General features: G+C 48.2%; 6 protein-coding genes across 6 annotated transcripts; 1 reads left to right on the top strand and 5 right to left on the bottom strand.

Annotated features, from left to right (window-relative positions):
- Window positions 1-932: 932 nt before the first annotated feature.
- Window positions 933-1500, bottom strand: M421DRAFT_424872 (uncharacterized protein; the record flags this gene model as incomplete). The annotated part of the gene is made up of 2 exons (XM_033593890.1): window positions 933-1320; window positions 1466-1500. The coding sequence occupies 2 exons, from the start codon at window positions 1498-1500 to the stop codon at window positions 1146-1148; spliced, it is 210 nt and encodes a 69-aa protein (XP_033444489.1). The 3' UTR covers window positions 933-1145.
- Window positions 1501-3488: 1988 nt separating this feature from the next.
- On the bottom strand, window positions 3489-4059 carry M421DRAFT_403510 (uncharacterized protein). The gene is made up of 2 exons (XM_033590264.1): window positions 3841-4059; window positions 3489-3773 (listed from the first exon to the last, which is right to left on the bottom strand). Exon 1 carries the CDS (start codon window positions 4048-4050, stop codon window positions 3901-3903), a length of 150 nt encoding a protein of 49 aa, XP_033444488.1. The 5' UTR covers window positions 4051-4059; the 3' UTR covers window positions 3489-3773; window positions 3841-3900.
- Window positions 3856-4516, bottom strand: M421DRAFT_403508 (uncharacterized protein; the record flags this gene model as incomplete). Its single annotated transcript, XM_033590263.1, has 3 exons — window positions 3856-4061; window positions 4120-4129; window positions 4218-4516. The coding sequence occupies 3 exons, from the start codon at window positions 4514-4516 to the stop codon at window positions 4047-4049; spliced, it is 324 nt and encodes a 107-aa protein (XP_033444487.1). The 3' UTR covers window positions 3856-4046.
- Window positions 4517-5087: 571 nt separating this feature from the next.
- M421DRAFT_424871 (uncharacterized protein) lies at window positions 5088-6519 on the bottom strand. The gene has a single exon (XM_033593889.1). The coding sequence runs from the start codon at window positions 6482-6484 to the stop codon at window positions 5327-5329; it is 1158 nt and encodes a 385-aa protein (XP_033444486.1). The 5' UTR covers window positions 6485-6519; the 3' UTR covers window positions 5088-5326.
- A 254-nt stretch (window positions 6520-6773) lies between these two features.
- Window positions 6774-7513, top strand: M421DRAFT_424870 (uncharacterized protein). Its single transcript, XM_033593888.1, has one exon. It carries the CDS (start codon window positions 6887-6889, stop codon window positions 7373-7375), a length of 489 nt encoding a protein of 162 aa, XP_033444485.1. The 5' UTR covers window positions 6774-6886; the 3' UTR covers window positions 7376-7513.
- Window positions 7514-7805: 292 nt separating this feature from the next.
- M421DRAFT_8896 (uncharacterized protein) lies at window positions 7806-8657 on the bottom strand (the record flags this gene model as incomplete). Its single annotated transcript, XM_033597717.1, has 2 exons — window positions 7806-8070; window positions 8161-8657. Coding segments are annotated over 2 exons (762 nt in total), but the record flags the coding sequence as incomplete, so codon positions are not given.
- Between the last annotated feature and the right edge of the window lie 18 nt (window positions 8658-8675).

Below are 8675 nucleotides of genomic sequence, written 5' to 3'. Positions count from 1 at the left end.
TTTTTAACCTTTTCTAGCCTCTAGCTTGTGCAGTTTAATAGTTATAACAAAACCCTCTACTACAGAAATATAGAGGTAGTTTTTCTCTTTCTTTTAAGCCCTATTTCGCTAGAATCCATGTATTATTGACAAAGTTTTGGGGGGTACCCACGAAGGACGTTGGAGTATACCCATTCCGCCAGCCTAGGAGGGCACAACCTATAGTAGTTCCTTAGCATAGAGATTATATAAGACTAAGCAAGCAAGAAAATCTACCTATCTTAGGCAGCGTACTTAGACAAAATTAGTTGCCTTGCTAAGAACACAACTATACAATATAACACTCTAATAGTAACAACTAAACTACAGCTAAGGAGTAGACTAGCAGCACTAGTAGAAATTAACAAGTATTAACGCAAAATTGGATTACTGCTGTTCGCTGTAGTCACCACGCAACCTGACATTGCGTTCGCCACATCAAGGCTTGCTAGGTTCCTCACTAATCTAGGCATCAACCACTAAAATGCTGCAGACTAGGTCCTTCTATATCTACTCAACACTAAACAGCGATCACTGCAGCTTAGAGGAGGCATTAGCCTCTAGGTAGCAAGTAACACGTCCTTTGCTAACAACACTATAGACAGAAAGAGCTCCTAAGGCTATATAATTAAACTCTTTAGCAGCCTTATTACATAGAAAGTAAACAAGGAGGACATAGTAATAATATTAATAACTAAGGCTAAGCTTCTTGCTCTTACCTAGGTTGTAAAAGAAGTACTCTTTATCTTAAGGCTCTTACGCGAACTACATGTTAATATAGGCACACACACTATTACAATATAATATAATAATAAATAAATAATTTAACTAGTTACTAAGGAAGTGTTGTAACTATATACTAAACTTTAGTATATAGATATCTACAACTACTAGCTCTAATAGGAGGTAGCTACTAGAAAGATTATTATAGAACACGTCTAGTCTATAAGCACAATAGTAGACAGACTTACAAAGGTACTCCTAGTAAACAAGTAGGAAGGTTTCCTCTAGCAACTTAGTCTAGTAAACAGGGAGTTAATAGAAGTGCTAAACAGCATGCCTCTAGACAGGATTTAAGAATAAATTAAGAACCTTATATGCACATAAATAGTTAGCTTAAAGAGTTTCTAAGCTAAAGGGGGTGTGTTAGATAAGAGCAAGTAGCAAGAGGTTAGATCTGCGCAATCGAGCAGGGACCTGTCGTGCAGCCAATCAGCAGTTGCTAGGTCGATTAAGCGAGACCTGGCAACTCCTGATTGGCCCGCACACAGGCGGCCGCGAACAGCGCTAATTCCCCCCCCACTTCAATCCTGTAGCAACCAGCACGACGCCACGGCAGAGACACCATCGCCACGATCATCAATAAATCATCATACCACCTAGATCTCGTTAAGCACATACTCTGGCTAACAGTACGAGCATCTGACAGTAGATTACTCTACCCTACCTCACACGTCTTTGACGCAGAAGCAGTAGGAGCATAGAGGGGCCTCTAGCACACTATAAGACAACCAGCCCTTAATACTTGCTAAATCTTGCTATGCATAGGCAGCACCTTAGTTATATGGTGCCTAAAGGGCAGCGCATCCCATACCTCTCAATGGGCCTTCCTAGAGTGCTATGGTGCCATAGAGACACACGACGTCTCTGTCAAGTAGGCCCCTAGACATCTAGGTATTGAAGGAAACAAAGTGGCCAATAGGCTAGCAAACCTTAAAGCCCACTACCCATCACTCCCTACTAGAAAGGCTGCTGTTCCTACACTAGTAGGCATTAAATCCATTGCTCGCAAAACATTGCACAACACACAGCAGACCTAGTAGTCTAAGAAGAAAGAAAGCCTCTCTACATAGTATAGAAGATAGGAGCTAGGCTATTTACTTTACAGCAGAATACGTGAATTAGACCTACTAAGAGCTAACCTAGCTAGACTACTCTTAATTTAATCTATGCACAGTGACTTCGCGTAGTACTACTAAAAGTTTAGCTACAACAACACAACACTTACCTATTTATATAGACACAACAAGACGCCAGAGCACCTTGCGCTCTGCTGCAAGACCCTAGGAGCCTTTGGCTGATAGCCACTTTAACCACCTATACCACTATCTAGCTAGAACAATAGCCTAGCGTATACTGCCGCGCTGATTAGGGATCTAGAGGCTTTTAAAGCCTTTGTCTGACTCACACAGTACTACACCAAGGTCTGCCCCTAGTAGCTCACCCTATGCTACAACAGCAGCAAACAACTGTACTCTTTCCTTACTCTCCTTCCTACTCTTCCTCTCTCCCACTTCTCCAGCACTTTACTGCCTCTAAACATAGACAAGTTATCTACCCTAATGTACACAGATTGCTTAGTCTCCCTAGTTAGAAGGGGAGCTGTAGCATAACATAGTAGTAATACCCACGCAGGCAAGAAATGCTTTCTAGGGTAGTGTATTTGCACTGTAATTCTATAGCTTAGCACGTCGTATATGCCCTTTGGGAGGCGAGATGGTGGACTTCATCCTCATCAATTAGACATAAAATGAATACCAACCAACCAACCAACCAACCTCTTCAACCCAACGTTATCCTCCAACGCTTCGCAAAGGATACCCCTGAGGCCTCCGATAGCAACAGCAGCTCTTCTTTAGTCTACTCTGGCAAGGACTGGCTCAAGATTAAGACTCTGTTACGCAAGGTGGCTAAGGATAAGAGCAGTAAGGAGTTAAAAAAGATTAGCCGATCACTCCACCACATCTTAATCTAGAATTCTCTCCTCCACCACGAGGTTAGAGGCCTGCAAGAGGTTCTAAAGACTCAGAAGAAGCACAAGAATAAGAGGAAAGTTCTGCCATTAGAGTCTTATCATGGTGGAGCAGAATTCTACTCTCCAAGCAGAGTAGAGAGAGCACGCTCACTTGAGAGGGCAAAACAACAAGACCAGGAGGCAGAAGAACTCTAAAAGAGTGAGAGAGCTAAGACAAGGAGTGCTAATAAGGCATACAACGAGAAAATTGCTCAGGAGAAGCGTGAGAAGCGGGCAAGAGAGAAGAAAGAGCGTGACCAAGAGCGTGCTAAGGAGGCCGAAGAAGTAGCAAAACGCAAGGCTGCCAGAGAGGCCCAAAAACTCGATAAAAACGCAGAGAAAATTACCCAATTGCCTGATCAGGCTAAGCGGCAGGCCTCACGTCAATTGCAGCCAAAAAAAACAAAAAAGCGTAGTGGTGGAGGTAGTAGTAGTCATGCTATTGATGCGACGCGCTCTCTATCACCACCACCTATATACAACTCCTGTGGCCGCAAAATTGCTCCACGTAAGAAGTTTGGGAAGCCAGAACAATCGTACATCTGTATAGATTTATCCACTACAAAATCTCGTGATAATAGCTATTCTGTGTAGCTCTACAGCCTCATGTTTGCAGGTGCTTGTTTTGGTGTTTCGGGGCATCACGCGAATCCGGGCATCACGCGCACGGACACGGTAACGGCAGCTCATCCAGATCACCGCTATTTCTGGTCTTCTCCAAGGCCGTTTCCATGAGGCGTTTCGACTCGGAGTAGACGACTTTGGATCGGTATACGCGCTTTAGGTCGCTGCCGGCGGGCGCGTACTGCTTCCACTGGACTGCCATGATGTCGGTCCATTTTGTATTAGGGAGCTCTGATTTAGGAAGATCTTTCCTCGCTTCCCAGGGCGCCACGTTTTCACCAGCAATAATGTAGCTATTCTCGCCGTTGACAATGTTGCCTATGCCACCTAGGGTGAACTATAAAAGCCAAGCTATGCAGGTTAGTAAAGTAAAAGGTTGTGCTAGCATGACTGTGAACACGTACTAGTCCTTTCCTGCCTTCATTGTCGTCCTAATCATTTTCATGCCACTAGGTTTGAGCAAATTAATTATTTATTCTCATCAAACCATCGGCTGTTCCTAATCCATCGCGCCAATCATTTACTGCTGCTTGATCATCATATTCTTCCCACCCAGTCGCTGTGAGTATTTCCAACGTCACGGTCCCCTCCACCACGGTATTAGAGTTCATCATGCACCAGAGAGCTGTTCTTGTCGTTAGCAGATGGTAGGGAGAAGAGAGCTTTTAGTTTGATCTGCTTACTACATTGATGCTGTCAGCCAAGTTTCGTCCAAGCTGGCAGGAGAGAGTTGAAAAAATAAAAAAAGGGAGGAAGGGAAGCCTGCAATGCTTTAACTCACCATCGGCCACTTCCAACCTTCTTGTCCCATAGCTTTTGGTTGGCTGCACGAGAGACAAGTTCAGGCAAGACAAGTTCCTGTGTCAGCGAAACGAGCGAGTCGTTGAACCCAAGGGGATTTTCTAAGACGCTTCGTTTCTGCACGTCAGATGGCGGTTGATCGTGCGAACTGTGGGAGAGGTAGGAGCCAGTGAACACCGCAAGGCAGATAGCCACAATGAGAGTCAAGAGACAGTATTGAGGACTATGTCTCCTAGCCTGGATTGGCCCGGCGCCATCGAGGATGCCGACGGAAATCATGACGAACGGCTGAAGAAAGGATATGAAGAGCGAGTGCAGAAAGAGTCAAGCATGGCAGAAGCCTCGGGCTAGGGATATATACAAGACGTGCGTGGTTGTCGAGACGAGCTAATGAACTACGATCCATCGTCCTGAAAAGCGACTGTATAGGTCAAGCGTTGACATAGGTACAGAACGCAATTTCACGTAGATTCAGGGCTAGGCAAAGGATGGCCGTTGAAGGAGCACATGGACCCTGGCGAAGGATGAAACACTATACCTAGAGAAGCTAGGCAATAAGCTGACTTCTTTAGGTCAGGCACCTCATTTTCTCCTTCGCCAGGGTACAGCACTGCAAGAGTTATGCAACATTTGTGGTCCCTGATTGCTCTATATTGGGTAGTGAACCTCGTTACGGGAAGGGGGGGAGGGACTACGGAGATGGATCCAGGATGGACCCAAGGTCAAAGATCTGCCTGAGATTACACAGTAAAACTTTTCACTAAGCTTTCCTCCCCTGTATCCGCTCGGCTGGGCCAAACCGAGTTGTTCAGACAACTTCTGAAGCCCCATGTTCCCTAGTGGATGTGGACACCGGTCTTTTCTTGCTGTTGCTAAGCTAGCCACTTCGTACGTGCATGAACCATGTCCTCTATCACGAATGCCTCCTATCAAGAATGCCCAACCTCGAGTTCTATTGCTCATCGTATTCGATGGCTCCTCATATCATTCTATTGATCATCTCTTTCTATTGCCCATCTTAATCTTGTGTCAATCATACTAGACCTTAATCTCTGCGGAAAAACGGCTCGACTATTAATTATACAAGCTCTAAGGCAGGTCACGCAGGTCCTCCTCAGTTAATATGCTGAACCATCTAAAAGAGTATTTCATTCGATTCCTGAGGAACGACTTTCCTTTCGGGTCCCGCATGCCTAAGTCGGCCATGCGCTTGCCGTCCCATATAGCGAACCCGTATTTGCGCCAGGGCTGAAAGGGGAACGCGAGCAGAACCGAGCCCGCATCCTCATATTGATCGCAGCTGGACATGAAGCGTTGAAAATGGTATGACATTTGGTTTGCGTCGAGGTTTTCTGGTCCCTGAAAGAAATTGTCCTTGTTGCGCTTGAATGAGGGCGGCTCAACATAAGAGCACCTTGGCACTGCCCCTTCGATCCAACGTATTGTTGGCAACCTATAAGCGTTGTTGTGAACAGCTGCCACTAAATTAATAGCCCCAGAGGTGACTGCGCCAAGAAAATCGCAGGCGGTTAAGGTCTGCTCCTGCTCAAAGCTAAACATGTTGTAAAAGCCATCCGGGCTGCTCTTAGACAAAGCTTCAACTTCTTGTCCCAGCCAACAGGTGCCTAGGCGGCCTTTGTTACTAGCGCCCTGGAGTTCCAGGAAGAACTGTAGTCGCCAGAATGACTTAATCATCCGCTGCTCCTCCACCCACGAAGGCAGGCCGGTACACTGTGGCAGATAGTCTTTACGACTCTCAGCGTTTTCAAACTGTTCCCGAGATGTGCGGCCAGGCCCTTTCTTAATAAGCGTAGAGGGCCGCAGCTCCATTGATTTTCGTACCAAATGTTCGAGGCAGGCATAGGACCAGGCATGGACAATCTCAGCGGTGGCGAGCAAAGACCATACTGCTGCGGCGGCTCGGTCCGTTCCGCTTGAACGCATTTCGTCGGTGGCCACAGTCGAGTCAGTTTTAGCCACCTTTTGAGCCTCGGACAGGGATGCTGGAAAGCGCGAAAACCGAGCTTTGAGAACCGCGCCCATCAGCCGACGAGTTTGCACGGGAACGGTAACGTCTAGGACCACCTCCACAATTTCGAGCGCGTATTTGTCGAGCACTCTGCCCATAGCGGGCGACGCGTGGGCCAAGTTCTGTAGTGACAAGGGGTCTGGTGAGAGTTTGATAATCTTAATCCTGAGCTCCTCAGGAAGTCGGCCAAACGCGTCTCGTTCAGTGTTTGTTGTCATGGTTGCTTGTGGTGCTCTCGGTGGTACTCTCAAAGTGTACGTCTAGAGAGGAGACGGAGCCACAGACTCGACAGAGATGGCGGTTTTTACCTTGGCAGACATATCATGTCCGTGCGCGTGATGCACGGATTCGCGCAACGCAACTTAAACCTAACCTATATGACGCGCAGGCTTGGGCCCGATCATCGCTGAAATGGGTGTAGCGTTAGGGTTGCGCAACCGAATTGGGCCTGCGATAGGGGGCAAACATCGTGTCTTTGACCCCCAATCATACCCCTAAGCTGCACCGCTCGCGGAACATGTTCCATACAAAACCTGCCAAAAATCATACACTCTATCGCGCCGCAACTTTTGTTTCTGCATTTCTCAGCTTGCATTGCTGCGCTTAGGGTTATCTTAGGCATGGAGTTCTGCTGGAACGCACAGCCACCCGCAACAATAACTACAACGCAGCACCGCAAGCGACCGCGCGCAAGCAAGATAACAATCAACAACGTGCAAGAGCGCTTCTGCTATCTCCAGCGCTATCAGGTGCTAATCTGCAAGGAGCACGCTACAGGCATACAGAACGTCGATGTGCATCTGCGCGACCAGCACGGCGTAGCAAGCGAAGAGAGTAAATCAATTGTAGAGCACTGCCGGCAATGGCAGATCGCCGCACCGCAAGATGTTGAGCTGCCTGCGCCGTTGGGGCCGCTGATTGAGCAGCTAGGCGAGCCGTTAGACGTCTATCAATGCAGGATCACTAGCGACTGCAGCTTCTGTACCACAAACAAGATCAGAATGCAGAAGCACTGCAACAACGTACACCAGATGGCTTGGAGCAGTAAAGACGTTAGACTCTGCAAGAAGGTCATAGCGCAGACATTCTTCCAAACTAGTGGGCTCTAGCAATACTTTGTTGTCAAGGTAGCAGACAATAATTACGCACTGTCTATCCAAGATGGGTAAACCAACTGTACCTATGGTTGATTTAGGGTTGCAAATTTGTTAGGGACTAGGGCTACAGGTTTTGCGCGGATATCTTATTACAGGGTATAGTTAGTTTTCCTCCTAACTATAAGTTAGTTGTTCTGTAATAACAGACTTAATCTGCTTTAAACTTAGACATATAATTTGTAGTACTAACCTGCATTACCTGTGCAAGTTGTAGCAAAATTAGCTGCGTGGTTAATAGGGGTAGGGTTTAATGTTCATGGTTAGGGTTGCGCTAGCGCGGACAATAACTGCAGCAGAACGCAGAACAACAACACTGTAGTTAACACTAACAGAAGAAGGTAACACATGAAATACACAGCACAGAGCAATTGATTACAGCACGCTATGTGCCTGCAAAAGGCTTAAAGAGCTCAAGTAGGGTAAGCTGGCGCATTGCATGGGCGGCGGCAGGGCTCTTTGCAGTCCTTTGGGAGGGCGCAGGCTCCACGCTATCGTCGTTGCCATCTCCACTCTCTTCCAGCTCGCTGTCTTCTATCTCTTCCACCTCTGTCGCAGGCGCCGGCGCGCTTGCCTCGATTGAGAGCGTTGCTTTTTCGCTAATAGAGCCGCCAGAGATGCCCTCTGAGCCCAGCCACTCGTCTAATGCTCTGCTCGCCTTGTGAGCACCAGGGTTTACCTTGACTACGAGCTCCAGCCAGATGTGCCAGTATCAGATGCGAAGATCGTTCTCCACCCACGAGTTGGTGATGACATCGTGCAGCATCAGACAGAGCATGCCCCAGCCCAGCTGCTTGGCTGCTTCGTACCAGCGAAGCGCCTGGTGCAGCCGCCTCTTGAATCGCTGTCGCTGCTGACGGTCCAACGTGGCGGTGACGGATAGCAGCAGGGCATCCATAGCCTCAGAGCTGACCTTGCCCCTGCCGCCTCGGTTCTTAGCATCCCTGCTGCGGGCGACGTCTTGCTCCTTGATCTGGTCCATCCTCTCGGTGTAGGCCTTGCCGAGGAAAGCCATGGCCCAGCGGTACTTGATATGGATGACATCCAGCTCCTGCTCGTAGCGATCGCACAGGCTCCAGGCCGAGGCAAGCGCGCTCTCTGGCACCGTCGAGGTGCTGCTCTTCTGCGACAGCGACCAGCGGCCGCGCGAGGAAGCGGGCGGGCGATTCTCCACAGACTCGTGCGCAAAGGGTGAGCCTTGTGTGCGCCAGCTCCGGAGGAAGGCAGCCGCAGAGGCCTGGGAGGTGGTGTTGCC

The sequence above is a fragment of the Didymella exigua genome (assembly GCF_010094145.1).
Source record: "Didymella exigua CBS 183.55 unplaced genomic scaffold M421scaffold_40, whole genome shotgun sequence".
In the NCBI taxonomy this organism is placed as follows: Eukaryota; Fungi; Ascomycota; class Dothideomycetes; order Pleosporales; family Didymellaceae; genus Didymella; species Didymella exigua.
Note: the sequence above shows the minus strand (reverse complement) of the source record. Positions and strands in the feature narration are given on the sequence as shown.